Raw genomic sequence first — 19,341 nt, 5'->3', positions numbered from 1 at the left:
CCATACCATTGAGATATTTATTCACAACATGCTTAAGAATTTGTGAGTTTTAACTAATTGTCCAGCTATCAGTCTGAAATTCTTTTCAACTATAGAGAGAGAATTAAGTGAAAGCAGCTCAAAAGAAAGAAAGAAAAACTCCATTTGCAATTTAACAGTTCATTAATGCATCCCAAAATTTGTTTCAATTTTCATTTTTCAATATACTTGGATGGTACAAGAATCCCACATCTATTATGAAAACTTTGTCTAATCACTTTGCCATATATTTTTTTTTCATTTTCCTTATTTACGCATACTCTTCTCTTACGGATTTCACTCCTCTAACGTGACTTTGTCATTTTAAAATGTAAAGTAAATTGTCACAATCATTGATTGATTATTTATATGTAAAATAACACTATAATTAATAGTTATAATACATTACAAATATATGATCACAATCACAACTGTGTGGATATGATGGCTTATTTCATTCCCTAAAGTAAGTTGTCAAATTCACTCTAGGCATAGTCCCATCTCCTACAATCTACAACATCAGTTAAATATCAGTCTTTGCGGCTACTACATTATTTTTCATTTTTGACTATTGAAGTATATACAAGAGAAATTTCATCTTGGCCATCCACATATCCGCTAAAAAAGAGCAACGGAGTTTGAGGATTAGCAAACGAAATTTATCTCAACGCATAAAAAATGTTCTAGTCACTTTTTGTCTCTTTTAGAGCGTGCTAACATGTAAATTCATGTTACACTGAACGGGAATCTTGAGTTCTTAACACACTATCCTAGCACACACTATTGCGTTTGGTTGCCAACTGAGATAAATAAAAGAAACAAGATGAAAACAAAAAGCAGTAAACGGGAAAGAAAATTTGAGAGAAAAATCAGAAAACAAGCTCATACAAGATAACCATCCATGCATTTGATATTAAGTGAGTGAAAATCAATCAAGACACTCTGAATTCGGAAGCCAAGCAAACAAACAACAATATTCAAACAAGCATATAGGTGTCTGACACATGAAATTCACAATCATCAAAAGCCATAGAATCAGCTAGTGCGCCAAGATTTTGCCACACTATTCATCATCCCCACGGTGGCGTCTCCTCTTTTCAGATTTCTTTACATTCCTGCCCATCCTTGAATCATTATATCCACTTGAATCAGTGTCACTCGATGATGATTTTGCCCTCTTGCTTTTCCGCTTGTGTCGTGTGGAGGAATCATCAGATGTTTCAGAATCAGAATCTGATCGACGGCTTCTCCTTCTCCTCTTCTCCTTCCTACTCTTTCTATGCCTACGCGTATACTCATCATCATCATCAGAAGAAGAAGAATCGAGCCTCTTCCTCCTGTGTTCCCTCCTTTTCTTCCGCCTCCTCCTTTCACTTGAGTCATCTGAATCACTAACTTCCCTCTTAGCACTCCTCCTCTTCGACCTACCTCTCTTTTTCCTCTTTTTGCCAGAATCTTTGTCTGACCCATCATCATCCGAATCCCGTCTCTTTCTATGAGAGCCTACCTTCTTGCTAACTTTTTTCCCTGACCTTTCAGCAATAATTCTCTCAATCTCTGAATCAATCTCAGAATCCGAACTCTCACTATCATCTAACTCATCCTCATCTGAGATCTTACCATCACTTCTATCCACCTTATCATCCTTTCCCATCAACTTCTTATCCATTCCAACTAACCCCCGAGGCTGCATTGCTTCAAAGTCCTTTTCCTCCTTATCATCTTTGACTTTCACTAAGTTCTTGCACTGAAACTTAAGATGCCCAACACGGCCACACTTCTTGCAGGCCCCACGAGACACATCCACATCAGTATTGGTTATCCTAGCAAGCTGCAGAAGCCCTTGGAAGCTGGCATAGGCATTTTCACCATCTGGTTCTGCATTCGGCAGATTCTGAGAATTGTTCTTGTCTTCCGTATTGGGTGCGGGTGCATAAGGGTCATATCCAATGGCACTCTGCCATATGCCATGGGTTTGAAGGGCTGCACTGCTGTGCACCCTATTGTTCGCAGGCATGCGAACTCTTCCTGCTGTAGCTGGCATCTTGAGACTTTAATGTCAATCCCTGACCTAAGAAAATAAAAAAGACACCAATTATAAACCAAGACAAGGCCCTAAAAAAAATCAAGTAAACCAGGGGTATGACTGAAATAGACAAATATGACAAAAGCTACAAGCAAAATACCATGTATGCAACCATAGTCATGTGACAAACTAAAACTAAATCAAGATAAAGGAACTACATTAACACAAACATGTTTCCAAGCTTTCATGCTTGCCTCTCAGGGAAACTTACCACAACAAGTATGTGAGTATAAGCCTTCTAAGCAGATAATCTGTAGCCATTTGAATATTTTCTTAAAAACACTTAACAGAACTAAATATAGCACGGGTTCGACACCCCTACAAAGATTACAGAGTAATCTTGAAATAGTTAATCTTCCAGTAATATAGTTCTGTAAGATAAACTGAAATCACATTAAACCAATATGAGAAATTACCAAAACAGAACATAGCCTCAAATATTTCTGGCATGCAACTGGCATAAAATTTGGTAAGTAATTTTCACACAGAAGTTCATACCAAATAATTATGATGAACCCTAATTTCTCCACTGAATTACGAGATTATACACAAAACCTAACAGAAACCACCATAACCATATCAATAGCATAGATTCTGAATTACGCTATTTTCAATCGGATTCTCAGCACGTAATCAATTGACATGTCTAACACATAGAACAGATAACAGAATTCAAAGGAAAAAGAGAGAGTTGCACTTACCAAAGAATGAACGATCGAATCGGGAAAACCGCAACGGAATTCGATGCAAAATTCAGATCCAAGTTTCCACCGCTCAGATTTCAATTACGCTTCGAGAATTTCGAACCCTGAAACCTGAATCGCTATGCTTGCGGAAGAAGAAGAAGAAAAAGAATCAGAGAGATGAAGGTGTGTGGATTTATAGGGGTCCGTTTGGAAAAGAGAAATTGAATATCTCGTCACTTCTCGATTCTTCTTAAAGCAGACAATTGGGTTGTTTCAGGCCCAATCTTAGCTTCTGTTTATGTATAGCCCAATTAGTTTCATTGTCAGGGCCCAATTAGTTTTTTTTTGGAGTATTATATTATGAACATATGTTGCATATCTCAAAATTGCTATCCACATTTGACATAAAATAAAATATTGCTTTAAGACTTCACAATTTTCCAAATGGTTTACACCCATAAAGCTCAAGAATTATATATTGGAGTTTAAGATATTATTCAAAACCATCACTTAAGATCTTACTAGGAGTAACAACCCATCAGGGCTCAGGCCACTCTTGGAGCAGCTTGCGGCTTGGCGTCATCTTATGGCAGGTACTATTAAGTTTAATATTGATGCTTCTTTTCCAGATAGCAATGTTGCTAGCGTGGGCATGGTGGCGCAGGATGCAAACGACGAGGTGATGGCGCCTGCAACCTAATACTCGTTCGCTATTCTATCGATGTTACTTGCAGAGGCAGCGTATCTATAGTGGAGTATGAGGTCGGCAATGCACTTGGGCTTTCTAATTCATTTTGGGTGGAAGAGTTTCTTAGACTATAGTTCTTCTTGTGAATGTCAATCTATTAGATTTGTTGCATTTTTTCTTTTAATTAATGTATTTTCAATTTAAGAAAAAAAATCAATTCATGCCATATTGTCAAAACCATGATAATCAACCATGTTTTAAAGAAAATTATAAAATTGAGAAAAATGATGATGCACCGACGGTGTAAAAAAAAATTCATCGTCTACCAATCAGATTTCAAAGATGTGTCACATTAATCAATGAAATTTAATAAAAATAGAGATTTTCTCACATCCTAAATTTGATTGGTTGATGGTGTAAAAAAAATTTACACACTTAATGCATAGAAATTAAACTCCCTAAAATATATAATACATATTTTTTGCCGATTTATAATTTAATTTCGGGACATTTTTTATAGTATAAAAAGTACACAGGATTATTGCCCGATAACAACAAAACAAACAGGATTCAAGTGTTTCTATTTCATTATGATGCTCTAGACGTGGCACAGTATTATAATATCATTCTCTTACTTGGTGGAAAATGTCAACAAAAAAACATGACACAAATCAGCAATGGCTGCAATGCCATATTTTGCAAACACATTGAAACATAGAATTTCATCATCTATGCATTCAGAAGTACCAAAACTACAATGGTATACAAGGGGTGATACATATATGTTACATATGATGTCTCAAAAGTACTGTGCCAGATAACAAAACATGAATCTTCCTTACCGCCACACAATACATAAAACCCAAGATCACCAAACGTAAATAAGCAACTCTAAATTTTGCACGACCTTTTGGAATCATACTGTTACAGATACAATTAAGATGGAACCTTGGTCTCCCTGGACCTGTAAGATAAGCATAAAAGAAAGGCAAATATTAGACCCGCAGCTCAGAACAAAATCAAATGTGGGTATAAGATATAAATCAACAATGATTTGTAGCAATGTGAACAATGTGTGGTTTCACGATTTGCACTCATAAGATTAGTGCATTTGGTTCCCCAATGGGAAACCTCATAATCAGTTCTGATAGAGAAAAATCAAATTTGAATGACAATATAAATGTTTGAGAAAAATCAGTTCGGCAATCACTAACCTTGCTTTCTCCAAGTTTTGGACCACATCAATCATAGCATGCAAAGTCATTTTCTTCACCTGTTTCAGAGGAAGCAACCATCAGGAAAAAAAAAATTACGCAAAATCACAATAAGAGACTATTGGCATGACAAAACAGCCTGTTAAATTGGATACTGGGAATTGCTGACAATTAAGGCTACAAAGACTAAGAAAATAGAAATTCCAGAACCAGTATAAAAGCTGTGTATTGGAAAATTTGGTCTAATGATTAATTATTTATATCTTCTCTATTATTTAAATACACATACCATTAATCCTCTGTACTTTTAGCTAAGATTAAAATTCCAAAACCAGTACTCCCTCCGTTCCAAAATGTAAGTTGCTTTAGAATTTGTACTATATTCCAAAATATAAGTTGTTTTGCAAAACCAATGCATTTTTCCTCTTTCTTCCTTATATACCATCATTTAATATTATATCTCTTAATTACCACTTTCAATTTTCACCTATCACAACACTCATTAATCATTATCCACTTAACCAATAATAACATTTCTCTCTCCTTAATATAAACAACTTTAAATAGGGATATTTCAATCAAAATATTTATCAATTAATGAACTCTTAAACAATATTCACAACCTAAAACATATATTTTGGAACAGAGGGAGTATTAAATATGTGACTCTATTAGAGCTTCATAAGAGATCAGCAACAAAAAGAGTCTCAGAAGTACTTACATATCCTCACAAGGATTAAAGACCTTACTCATAGGCTACAAAGAAGTAAAAGCTTTAGTTAACTCAGCTTCACCTTTCAACCACTTTTTCTATCTGACCGCTACAATCTTCATGGTAAGATTACCAAAGTTTGCACTGATTTGACCAAGAGAAGCCAAACATTCCAACCGTAGAACAAAATCAGCTCCACCCAAAACAAACATGAAAAAACTTGTTCAATTTTCAGTCCTTGAACCAATAACACCACTTCCACAGAAACAGCCTCTTGAGTAAAACACAGGGTAAGGCTGCGTACAATAAACCAAGTGGTTGGACACTTGCTTATAAAAAAAAAGTAGTTAGACACTTCCTCAGACTTGCAAATTGCGGGAGCTTTAATGCACCGGGCTGAGCTTTGCGGGAGCTTTGATGCCTCGGGGGCTGTGCAAAGCGGGAGCTTTGATGCACCAGGCTGCCCTTTGAACTAATAACACCACTCCCTTGCATACAAGTTGACACTTAACTTTATGCCCATTTCCAACTTCAACAAACTAAGATAATTTAGATAGTGGTAATTGTCATTGTTGTACCAAATCCAATGAAATAAAGTTGTGAGATGCTCCACCACCCACCACTTTCCATTCCTTGATAGTGCCCCAAGCCTTGAAAAACCTAGTCGTCAAACCTACTATACTTTGCATTGACGATGAGCCTCCACAACATCATTTTCATCGCTTCGTATCTCCACTTCACCTAAAAACATAAGTTGGTATTGCTACCTCTTACAAACATGGGTCGAGCTATATTTTTTCTGGCAGTTATTTTTTTCTCAATTTACCGTGATTTCTTCATCATTGCAACTAGTGTAGACGGTTTATACAACCTTAATTCAGCTTCTATATCCTCCTTCAATCCATTTAGAAAAAAAAATTATTACCTACTCTTCATCCAACCGTCTAATTACAGTAGCATGCTCTTCAAATTTTTCCACATACTCCGCCAATTAAATTGGTTTCAACCTTAATAAAGCTGAAAAAGAAACATGAATACAAGTAGGTTGAAACCTTTCTACAATGGTTGCCCTAAACATATCCCAAAGTGGATCAGGATTGCAAGACACTTATAGAGCAAACCCATCCAAAGCAATCATATCTGCTTCCATCTTCTCCGCCGCAATGGCTCCCGAACAACTACACCAAAAGCCTTATTCCACTAAGTGAGGTCAGCTGTATAAATCACAAGACGTCATTGCACTCAATCAAAATAGGAATTTATGCACCCACCATACACATCATCTCCACCCTCGAAAATAGAAATTTCAAGCTTCATCCGCTTATACGCTGAATTTACGGTCAATGCTCTCTTCGTCTGGCTCAGTTCTTGTGAACTTTCACTAGAAAACCTTTGCTTCTTGATACCATCTTTCTTAAAATCTTTTGTACGTCTTGAGCTAAGCCTGTCATATCCTCAAGCTTTTTAATTAAGATTGCATGCCTTTCTTTGTAAAAGGCCCAATTCCTCACCATCAATTCAATCTTGCTAACCATGAGTGTAATCTTCTATTAAAAAATCCACAATCTCCAAGATTGGGGCTTTGATACTAGTTGATAGAAGTTGGGTCATATAAAGAAGAACAAAGAGATAGAATAGAACTAAGAGCATATTATTGAATGAAAAAAGATGAGTGTTTACAATTGCTAGGATTCAAAAAGCTAGTTCTCTCAACCACCTGATCCAATTTCCAGAATGAAACTTCCTAACAGCTCTTCAATCTGTTATAGGTAATCTCACAAACTGACAATTGTCTAATAGTTTAACTTCATAAAAACTAATACATTCACCTCTTAATTAAGGCCCAGTAGAGGTGTCAATATGGGCCATCCCGGCCCATATGGGTCAGCCCGTATGGGTTGGGTTGAAAACGGGTTGGGTTGTGTCAACCCGAGGTCATAACGAGTCAGGAAAATATGAACTCAACCCGGCTCGTTACGAGCTCGCGGGTTGGCGGGCTGGCTCGCGGGTTGAGTGAAATTAATATAAAAATAGAGAAATTGGATTAGAAAATGTTTAAAATGTTATAAAAAAATAATTTCAAAAAAATACTTACGGAAATTGGTATGAACACATAAGAAAGAGGTTTATCAACGCAATTATTTTTATCTCACATTTGAAATATAGAAAAAGAATTTAGTTTACAGGATTTAAGAACACAATTATTTTACTGTCACATTTAAAATGAGATAACTAATATAATAACAATAAATAAAACACAAAAACTCGACTCAAATTTAAAGAAATGAAAATTTCTATTTTTTTATCTAAAAATAATCCATAAAACTAACCTAGATTTAAAGACAAATAAAATAATTTTTTTAATAAAAAATAACTCTAACCCGACGGGTTGGCTCACTTGACCCGCGGGTTGGGCCGTTTAACCCGTGGGTTAAACGAGCCGGGTTGCACTAACTCAAGTTCTTTTCGAGCTGGAATTTAACCAACCCAACCCGGCTCATTTAGCCAACCCGTCGAGCTGACCCGTGGGTTGGAACCCATATTGACAGCTCTAGGCCCACCCAAATAACTCTCAACCTCTACCTAGCAAGCCCAAGCCCACAGTTGTCTAAACCCCCTTATTTCTCATATGATAGACCATTGTTAGTCACAAATGAACAACCCTTAGTTACTTTAGTTAGTTAGTTAGGGTAATCATGTGGTTAGTTAGTTTATGAGCCATTCAGATACTAAAGAGTTAGGAGAGACTTAACGAGAGGAAATGGTAAGGTACCTAGATTCTAGACTTATCAGGAAATTCTCCCAAATAACCAGTAAAAATCATTCCTATTAGTACTTATCAAATTGAATAATAATCATTTCTTTCTCAATCGCTACTGGTACCTATCAAATTGGTGGTGTATATCTATTAATAACCTTGTAGTCTATGGTTAGAGAGGTTCAATTCATAAATTTATCAATAACCTTTCTAGTCTAGATGGTTAGAGAGAGTCAATTCAACAGTTTGACTGTGATACAGGATTCCACCGCCAACCACTAGTGTTACTGCAAGCCCCAAAATCTATATTATTCTTGTAGTTCTAGTTCATATCCTACAATTGCTATCTTTTATAATTCAAATCTAATAACAAGTTGAACAGAACAGTAATGTGAACAGAAGATGTTGTATAACAAAACAATAAAGCAGTGTGTCATACCTCCAATTTATCCTCAGTCGACCTGTGATTTATGGGAAGCGTGCGAAACTCTTCTGCTAAACGGAAGCACTCACCAACATTTTCAGGCGACACAAAATCAAGAGCAACCTTAATGCATGACTACAAAAGGAAGATGCATATCATTGATACTTTCATGGAGCACATTTCAACCATTACTTAAAATAAAAGCATTCACGCCATGGGAAGTACAAGGTGAAATCAGAGAAAATTCAGTCTGATTTTGGTTAGATAGAGATGTTTTTATTATTGTATCAGATCACACTGAAGAACCTGCATATAAGACTAAGCCCTAACTACCTTACGAGTTAGGGGACCTACACACAAACTTCTATTGATGACATTTATGCTTGCACGCTATATAAGCTGCACACAGCTCAAACACTCATTTGCACAATTCAAACAATCATTAATGCACTCAGTAATTAGACACATCATACAGTTACACAAACTTGAGTACATATCCTAATATTCTTCCCTAAAACTTAAGCTGAGTGATTAAGTGAGGACTTATAAATCACACTTAGTTTGTCTCTTAGAGCAAGAAAGCACAGCAATGAGGCTGGTTTGATGAGGATGTCAACATATTCATAGTAGCAGTAAAATGACTCAATCCCCATGTGTTTTGTCTTTGCATATAACAATAGCTTGTGATAGACATAGTACTTAGGCCGTCACAACAGATCCATTGAGATTGAAAAGCAACACAGTCCAATGAGATAGGAATGGAGCCACAGATTTTCGCAGCAGTGGGAGCAAGGATGCAAATTCAGGTTCAATGTTGTATGTACCAATGTTTGCATACTGAACCATCATGAAAGGAGATTTGGGCCAAGAAAGAAACAGAGACTGAGACGGACTGCCGTCATCAGAGATTGAAGCGTGGAAGCTGATTCAACAGTCTATATATGAAGTGTGTAAGCTGATTCAGCAGGCTGTATAGGGTGTGTATCAGCGACTTGAATAGTAAGGAAATTAGCAAGGCAAATATTAGTATTGTTGGTCACACGTAAAGGTAAGGATGATGGATGAACAAGAGGTATGGTTGCTGGAAGTAGAGGGAAAATTTTAGAGTAAGAAAAACAAAACTCTTTGAAGAATAGCCCAAAAATATGACAAGATGTGTCTAAGCACTTATAACCCTTATGGCTTGGAGAAAAACCCAAAAATTTGGGCAAGGTTGAGGAAGATGCCCAATTTGCTGGTAAGACACAGTAGAAGGACATCCAAAATATGGCACTTGTGCAAGACGTGCCGACAGCAAGGAGTAGGAGAACCATGAAGAGGGGGGCCAAACACCATGGCGATAGTAACAAATTGACGCCTCATGACAAATCCGCGAACATATCTAACACAAGAGCAACTACCACATCCTCTGACACATCAATATCGGTCGGGACAGAAGACATGCGCAATACGGTGAAGGGTAATCTGAAACACACTATGCAAAAGGATGCAATGTTGTAGAAGACATGTGGAGTTGTGCTACATTCACAAAAATCACTGAATCACCTAAATTCTTCTTCTTGATGAGCTCAAATGAAATCAAGCTTCGTGAGCAATGACCATTGCTTCAGCCTTAGATATTGAACACCTATGTCATCAATGCTTCTGGAAGTCCATCACAAATGGCCTCAAGGAGGTCATGTTATGCCACAGGATCTCCAAACGATATTACAATGGTCTTAATCCTTTTTACATAATCTGGAGCTGACATCCACCCCTTCTTAAGAGTTAGGTCAAAAACAAGTTCGAAAATAATAACAAGATGATTCAATGGGTGCAGAACTATATATACGGACTTTAAGATATTGAACCAAGATACTATCGTTGTATATCAGAATCCACATACCTAATAAAACAGAACACAGTGTTCTCCTGCACTTACTCAGCAAACGAGGAAACAACACTCCCTCACTAAAGATGAAATCAATTCACAATGCACGTTAAATTTACCTTCAGGTTTCTAACTTGGTGAGGACAACCAGCTGGAATAAAAACAGCATCGCCTAGCTTCTGTACAAAAGTCCACGGCTCAATTCCTACAAGATATTATAAAACAATAGATAAGAAGGTACAGGTCAGTCAATCCAATGACAGATCCCCCAAACAAAGTAGGAAATATAGAAAGAAAGAAAAAATTTACTAACCATACTCCTCCTTAAGCTTCCTCTTATGCTCCATAGTCAAATAAAAGGTCTGATCATGGATGGGATGAACAACCTACATCACCAAAGGATATGCCATTCAGATAAAAAGTAAAAACATAGATGCAAAATGAGTGGGCAACTATTGAACAGAAAAATTTCAACAAGCTGTAGTTATTGACTTGGACTCCCAAACAAACTTCACAACTGTGATACCAAAGAAAAAAATTGTATTTATTTAATAAAGCAATGATTTGTTTTGGACTGGTGATTACATCAATAATGCAGTTCCCTACACTTTGATTATTGAATGGAAGCATCTATTGTCACCTTAATGAAAGGGCCATACATGACAAACTAGCCACAAACAATATTTGATTTTTTTTCAAAATGGCTAATGACATCAATATATCTCCTTGCTCATGATGAGACATACAATTGGTCAAACCGAAATCATTTTTCCATCTTCATAATTAACTAGTCTGTCTGATATTTACTACCAGCTTCATCCTCTGTCAAATCCTTTAACATATATTTAACAATGCCTTTTTTATCACATGAAAGTTGGGATGAATATCAAATTATTAACCTCTAAACACTACAAATACAAGGAAACTTATAGACAGGCTCCGACAAGTAAAACCACTCAGTAGGAACGAAGCCTTATTAATGACTTAAGTTAACAAGGAGCATCCAAATATATAAAGGAAAATGATATTACTAATTTACCTTCGTTAAAGGACTGCAGTGGACATGCCTGAACTCTCTGAAATGCTTTTTTAAGTACTCCTGCAACTTAGGTACATCCTGTCTCCTAAAAATATCCCAAAGAGCGCCTCCTAAAGCATCCCCAGCAACCATTATACCATTTTCGTCTTTCATTGTCACTTTCCCATCAAATAGTTCACCTTTATTTTCCAAGACTACGACATTATTTTGCTCGTATGGGGGATTTATGGTAGAGGATGAATTATCAGGCGTGTCAACATTAGTTTCTCCATCCTGACTATCTGTAAGTAGCTCCTTTTTGTCTTGCTCGAGGTGGCTTCGCATCAGCTTAGCAATAGCAGTGATGTTATTAGGTTTCAATTGAACTTCAGCAACATGCGTCAACACATTTACCTATAAAAGGAAGATAAAAGAAAAATATCATGTATGTTCCTCATATAAGAGTCACACTCGGGCCCACACAAAGCAATAAGTTCAAAGCACTCAAAAATATTAGATCGCGAAAAGCCATGCAATTGATGGAAGTATATGCTGATTGACACTTTTTCTAGTCAAAAGATATCATACATTTCAAGACCTTGAAATTAAGTGACAGTACCACAATGAGAAAAACTACTTTAAGGAATTATCAATTACTAAAACACCCAGGGCAATCACTGAACAAAAATAACACATAGGCATGAAAACCCAATTGTTTCATAATTAAAGAACATATATCTGTCATAGCTAACACAAAATACAAATTATACATCCTACAAACTATACAGTATGCACTTTCCAGTATGATACTATCTTTAAAAATTAACAACAAAAAATAATAATAAGGAATGGAAGCATACAGCATCAGACATATCACAATGAAGCTTAGTCACAGAATCACCACGCCCAAGCTCCTGAGCAAATCCATAGGCAATATATGTCTTTGGACCCATGTCTGGCTTTATACAACCCTTGGGCAACTTCACAGCCAGGTTAAGAGCACCTTTGTATGGATTCGTATATTCTTTAAAGGGTAAGGAAGATATGAATTCAGCACAGTGACGAGGTAAACGTTCCTCAAATAAATTAGAAGGTGGCCAATCTTTTAATTTCAATATCTGAGGCCAATCGAGCCAATCATCACGACCATTTGTATACCCAGTAAAGAACTGGTGGATATTAATCTCTCCCTGCAATAAATCAACAACTCAAATATTTAAAAAAAAAAAAACAGAAATCACCAGCAACCAAATGGACATGTCAAGTAAAAAGAATAAAGCAATAGTAGAAAATAGCACAAAGATATTAAAGAGAAACAGTGAACTGATACTATTTTCAACCAGAAAGCATAAACATCACTATTTTTATCAACATCAGCAACATACTGAGAGTATGCCTAATAAAGCAGCAAATATACCAATAGAAAAACAGAATCTGGATAGAGGAAGCTAAAAAAGCAAAACAGGCAGCCAGAAATTGAGATAATGTTGAAGGATAAGCTTAATAGATATCAAGTGAAACCCAGAACTAAGAGTTAGACAACAATTATAAAATAATAATAATAATAATAATAATAATAATAATAATAATAATAACAGCAGCAGCAGTATATTATAATATTACACAATATCACTACTCGTTGACAACATTGGGAGAGACAGCATATAACAAGCACCAAGGATTGAAAGTTTGTGTCTGACACAAACCAACTAAATTCACAAAAATGACTTCTAACTTAATGTGTTGTTGCTGTTGACTAGTAGAACTTCAACTAAAAAATGGTATCTCTCCATACAGCAGATAGCATAACATCAGGAAACTATTTCTTATAGGGGGACTATCATGATCCACATGTGTTTCCATAACAGAGTCAGTTAGGGGTTCTTGTTAGTTACTCTAATTCAATATAAACAACCTTAAGGCTTTGCAGATGGTATGCATGAAAGATACAATGTTAGTCTTCTTCCTCGGATTTCTATCTTCTCTCTGTTTCCTCTTTCTTCTTTCTTTCTTTCTATTTCTCAACCTATCATATCAACTGTTCCTTTCAATCAGGTCCATGGTTTGACTCCCCCGATGCGCATTTACCCTCAAAAGTAACTAGTCACCACCAAAACTTGTAATATCTTCATTACACTCAAATTTCTAGAACTTCCAGTCCTGGTCTACTATGGAGTTGAGTATCGACACCATCAATTGCATAAAAACTTCTCTCAAACCAGACAATTATTGAATTTGGAAAACATGTAGGAAAATTCACAATGTAAAATTGCAAAAACTTAATTAATTTATTACCTAAATGCCACTTTCAAGCAAAGTAGTTCAACTAAAAAAAACTTCAAAACAGAAACAAGCTTCATGAGAATGAAAGTGAACACAGAATTTTCAGAAAAATCCCTCCAAGTTCAAGATGAAAAATTGAACAAACCTCACACCAATCTAAACAATCAATTGCCTTCACATCCAAATGTCTATCGTGCTTGGTCTTAAACATCTGACGGAATGCACGCCACATGACAAGAGGCTCCCAGCTTAAACCAGATGCATGTTCAAGAACATTGCTAACAATTACAGGCTCGCCTTTGCTCCAATGCAATTGAAAATGTCTAAAGTCCTCATGCTGTAGGTCAACAGCGCTAGGACAGTATAAACAGTTGTCACTGGAATCTTCACGAGAAGCTGCCTTCCTCATATAAATAGATTCACCATCTGTGTTTCTATCAAGCTTCAAGCAAGAACAGCAGTTATCAAGAGTATCCCCATCATCTTGAACCTTATATGCTTTTGCAAGTTCTTCAGCTTTACATACTAACTCAGAGATGGAATAAGGATGAGAACATTTCTTTTTTTTTGATAAGCCAGGACGAGAACATATGCTTCTCAGCTCAAGAAAACCATGGTTACTCTCATGATTGGCTTTTGGACAGGGAATGCTACCATCACTGTGAGCATGCCACTCAGATCTTGACCATTGAACCGCGTCTGTAAGTGATATATTTTGAGTTACCTCTTTATCCTCTTTTTTACCATGCAAATAACCACGACCACGGAAGACAAACTCCAGCTGAACTGGATCTGCACCACCAAGAAGTTGCCCACTGCGTAGCTCACGGCAGCAGATAAGACAAAGGTCAAACGAGCATTTTGTACAGCTTCTGTGGTAATCAAATATTGATGTTTTGCAGTTGTCACTACAAAAGAATGTTAAGTCAACAACTAAATAGCATAAGGATACTAAAAAAACAAAAAGAAAACAGACAATTCCACCAACCAGTACACGCGCTCATTAGCGATATCTGCATCTTCTATTTTCAGCTCTGAGAGTGAGAGCCCTGTAGTGCACACCCCAATCGTAAATTAAACCGTGAAAAATATGTGGAACTGAAACTGAATGAGATACAAACTCAACCTATGCTGCAACAGTGCATGCAATAAAAGTAGTATAAAGACGGATAGCAAGTAGGTAAGTAATCCAAAACCCAACAAGAGGGAGAGAGGGAGGAGGGGGATAGAGAGATAGAGCGAGCATTAATTTTCTAAAATAAAGAATCAAAAGTCAAAAACCACAAATCATTTGCAGAGAAAACCACATTAATAAGAAAACAAAGACAAGAAGAAATGCGCTGCAACAGTCATGCTGTTAAAAAGCCAATAGGTTATCAAAGCTTTTAAAACAGGCAGTTGTTTCACTTTTGCAGTCATCGTTCAGGATGAAAAGAGACTCATGGCCATCACTTAAAAACAATTATTTCTCTAATCTGTAGCATAATGAGTACTGGAACGCAGATGCGCGAATCAAATAAAATTATGCATCAGCATCATTTTCACTTATTTACAGAGCAACATAGACCCATGCAGTAGTAAGATCCTATGAGACAAATCAAGGTTCAGATACCTTGTCTATTAGCTTCTATCTCCTTCTCCATCTTTTGTTCTTCATCCAACTGTCTTAAATACGGAAGAAGATGCTTCAGCAGATACTTATTGAGCTCCACCTTATTGCCTTCATTGGTTGCTCCTTCATCCTTCACTTTCTATTGTAAACCAAATGGTCTCATTAATATTTACAGTTCAGAAAATCATAGGATTGGTTAATCTAGAAAGGAGGGAGAACTTACTTCAAGAAGATTACCAGAACGCATGCAAGCTTTGCAGTTGCAATTACCTTGGCACACAGGACATGCCTTAGCAATATCATCCTCGTTCCAGTTAGGGTACCTTAACAAGACCAACGAAATTTTTAAGGACTGACAACAGTGATCTAGATCATCCAAACTTGTAATCTATGTAATAAATTTCAGCACAAATATCTTGCAATTATTTCTCTAAATTATGACTGAGATCCTATTATATACTAAGAAACAGTAGCAGACTGATTGCAGCATATTAATCTCATAAAATCCCCTTATAATTTAGATCTCACAACAATTGTCACCCAACTGAACAAGCCGTGTTCAATAACAAGATAGCTGACATGCACCGTAGAAAAACAAACAAAGTGAAAGAGAGGCAAAGCTATACATACCATTGCTTCAAACAGGGAATGCAAAATCTTTTCCGTTTACAATTCTTGCACCTCACAACCCGGCCTTTATCATTTCTTTGACATTGATGGCACATTAAGGACTCCTCTTCAATCCACTGTTGATTGAAAAACAGTAACATGATTACATGACCACATTACAACCTGTATCATATTCACATCCATAAACAATGAATTAGCAGAGAGATGGCGTCACCTTAGGATCAAACTTGTTGATTTTTGGCAACTCCTGTTTGTTGACTTCACTCCCATTAGATTCAACCTTTCCCTCACTAACTGCAGCTTTGCGCGGCTTAGGACCTCTCTTATTTCCTCCACTTACCTTAGAACTAGACCCAACTTCGTAAATGGCCTTCGCTTCTTTCTTCCGACCTCGTTTCTTCATTTTTCTGCCCTCAACATCTTCTTCCTCGTCGATATAATCCATCACAAAGATCTTCCTCTTTTGTCTGCTACTACGCCTCTGCTCCATAAGGACTGTAACACCCCCATCCACCTTCTCCATGGCCTCCCTTTCCACTTTAGGCTTTCTGCCACGCCTCTTTTTCTCACCATCTTGAACAGAATCAGAAGAAGGACCTCCTTCTCCCACACCACCATCATCTTTACCCGAACCTTCACCGTTCAAAAACTCAACACCCTCTACAAAGCTCACTTTCTTAGCACCTCCATCAACACCCAAGTCTTGATTTGAAATGGGTTGTTCCTCCTTGTTACTCCCCCTCTGCTCCATAACACCCCCATCCACCTTCAAGGCCTCCCTTTCCACTTTAGGCTTTCTGCCACGCCTCTTTTTCTCACCATCTTGAACAGAAGCAGAAAAAGGACCTCCTTCTCCCACACCACCATCATCTTTACCCGAACCTTCACCGTTCAAAAACTCAACACCCTCTACAAAGCTGACTTTCTTAGCACCTCCATCAACACCCAAGTCTTGATTTGAAATGGGTTGTTCCTTCTTGTTACTCCCCCTCTGCTCCATAACACCCCCATCCACCTTCTTCCTGGCCACCCTTTTCCCTTTAGGCTTTCTGCCACGCTTCTTTCCCACAACAACCTTAACAGAAACAGAAGAAGGACCTCCTTCTCCACCACCACCATCTTTACCTGAACCTTCACCGTTCAAAAACTCAACTCCCTCTACAGAGCTCACTTCTTTAGCACCACCATCAACACCCAAGTCTTGATTTGAAATGGGTTGTTTCACTTTAGGCTTTCTGCCACGCCTCTTTTTCTCACCAACTTCAACAGGAGCAGAAGAAGGACCTGCTTCTTCAACACCACCATCTTTACCAGAACCTTCCCCATTCAAAAACTCAACACCCTCTGCAAACTTCACTTTCTTAGCACCAGCACCCCCATGAACACCCAAGTCATGATTTGAAACGGGTTGTTCCTCCTTGTCAACCACCACCGACCCATCAATTTTTTCCTTCATCTCTTCCTCTGGAACAGAAGAATCTGCTACCCCACCAACATTCTCAGCCGGAACATGTGTTGGTTGCCGCTTCGGCCTTCCACGCGGCGCCATGTGGAAAGTTCGAAGACAAAGAAACAAGGGATTGTTTGTTTGTTTGTGAACAAGTTCGCAGAAAACAGGGGAATATGAAACGAGAATCTGAATCAGGAGAATGGAATGTTGAAGCGAACCCTAGTTAACTGAACTGCAACATTTGGATTTGGTTTTAAACACAAACCTAGGTTATGGTTATGTTACGAAACCACTCCACACATCACAGAACACGAACAAGTACAAGGTTTTGGGGAAAATAAATAATAAACGGAAGAAGAGGGAAGGTTTTCAAATCTACCGCCAACACTAAATTTGGGGAAAGATTACCCTAATTAATTCTAATCCATAGAAATTAAAAAATCACACACTTGGGTTAATATATTTCATTATTGCTCACAATTTTTAGGTGATTTAATTTACCTTTTTTATTTTTATTATTAAAAAAAGGAAAACAATTGTTCTCATATGTGATTAGAGTCTTTATAATCCAGCAATGCAAATGTTAAGAGTAAATGACAAATTACAAAGGATCCCTGATTGAATTGCTAAATTTAGATGTTGTACTGGTAATTATAGGAATGAAGAAAATTTCCTGCTCCTTATTTGTGTTCTGATTCTGACATGGGTTGATGAGTGAACTGTGGAACATTTTGGTAGAAAGTAGAAACAACGTGTAGGTTAACAGCTTTGGTGAGGAGAGTCATGAAGTCAGTGTGATGAATGTACAACTGTTTATCAAAAGCTGTGGGCTTCAAAACAATCTGTGGATTCGATTGGTCATTTTCTAGAATCTTTATTTACTGCCTCTTGGACGTCATTTATAATTTCAATTGTTCAAAAAATAAAGACAATTTTAGATGGCTAAAATAATAATAATTTTAATATGAAAATAATAGATCGGCACTCCAATTCCTCCGCACACACAGAAAAAATTGAAATAAAGCAGAAAAAGAAAAGTGAGAGTTTTTTTTTTTTGGGTAAACAAAAGTGGGAGATAATGAACGCTGAGATATAAAATAAGAAAGAGATAAGAATAAAAAAGTTAGTGAAAATAAGATAAAAGATAAATTGGTGGAAATTTGTTAAAATTGTATTTATGATTTATTTTTCTTTAACAAATGTCGTCACTCATTTGATAAATAGGTGTATGTTAATTTATTTTTTTTAAGTTAGTTGTATGTTAAAATTGAAAGTATACTAAATAATTGATTTGATTATAAGATAAAACTAGCGTTTTTACCCCGTGCGTTGCACGATGAATATTGATCTCATTATTTAAGCACGATTAATGAATTAAGATATGAAAAATTGAAAAATGAGCATTCAACCAAATAAAATCACAATGAGTAATAACTTGCAAAATTTGACAAAAACTTCATATACATTTAATCCTAAATATTTTTAAAATTATGAAAAATATACTTAAATTAGATTAAAAATTATTCCCGAGAGTTAGCAAAAGTGGTAAAAGCTATGAGACATAAGGGAAGGATGAGAATGAAAAGATAGCAAAAATTATTAGTTTTTACATGAACTATTTCTTGTGTAAAATGTTTTTCCCCGTGAAACTTTTTTGCCATGTGATCTAATCATAAGTATATAGTACTCATTTAAGAAAAATGTTTTAAAATTTGGTCTCAATTACTTTTATTTAGTGCTCATTTTAAATTTCCAACTCAAATCTCAATTTTTTTTTACAATTTTTAAAAAAGGAAATGCATTAACTTAAATTGAATATTGACTCCTTAATCTATGAGATGATTCAATAAATTATATTTATTTCTTAAAAAAATTAAAATAAACGTAATTAA

The 19,341-nt window shown here is 36.5% G+C and overlaps 2 protein-coding genes across 2 annotated transcripts; both read right to left on the bottom strand.

Annotated features, from left to right (window-relative positions):
* Window positions 1-903: 903 nt before the first annotated feature.
* On the bottom strand, window positions 904-3,013 carry LOC130718448 (CAX-interacting protein 4). The gene is made up of 2 exons (XM_057569041.1): window positions 2,806-3,013; window positions 904-2,089 (listed from the first exon to the last, which is right to left on the bottom strand). Exon 2 carries the CDS (start codon window positions 2,060-2,062, stop codon window positions 1,082-1,084), a length of 981 nt encoding a protein of 326 aa, XP_057425024.1. The 5' UTR covers window positions 2,063-2,089; window positions 2,806-3,013; the 3' UTR covers window positions 904-1,081.
* Window positions 3,014-4,083: 1,070 nt separating this feature from the next.
* On the bottom strand, window positions 4,084-17,807 carry LOC130721363 (lysine-specific demethylase JMJ29-like). The gene is made up of 13 exons (XM_057572151.1): window positions 16,214-17,807; window positions 16,000-16,115; window positions 15,593-15,692; window positions 15,370-15,508; window positions 14,746-14,806; window positions 13,903-14,665; window positions 12,335-12,664; window positions 11,496-11,888; window positions 10,770-10,842; window positions 10,576-10,661; window positions 8,602-8,721; window positions 4,693-4,751; window positions 4,084-4,442 (listed from the first exon to the last, which is right to left on the bottom strand). Exons 1-13 carry the CDS (start codon window positions 17,546-17,548, stop codon window positions 4,415-4,417), a joined length of 3,603 nt encoding a protein of 1,200 aa, XP_057428134.1. The 5' UTR covers window positions 17,549-17,807; the 3' UTR covers window positions 4,084-4,414.
* Between the last annotated feature and the right edge of the window lie 1,534 nt (window positions 17,808-19,341).

The sequence above is a fragment of the Lotus japonicus genome, chromosome 5, assembly GCF_012489685.1.
Source record: "Lotus japonicus ecotype B-129 chromosome 5, LjGifu_v1.2".
In the NCBI taxonomy this organism is placed as follows: Eukaryota; Viridiplantae; Streptophyta; class Magnoliopsida; order Fabales; family Fabaceae; genus Lotus; species Lotus japonicus.
Note: the sequence above shows the minus strand (reverse complement) of the source record. Positions and strands in the feature narration are given on the sequence as shown.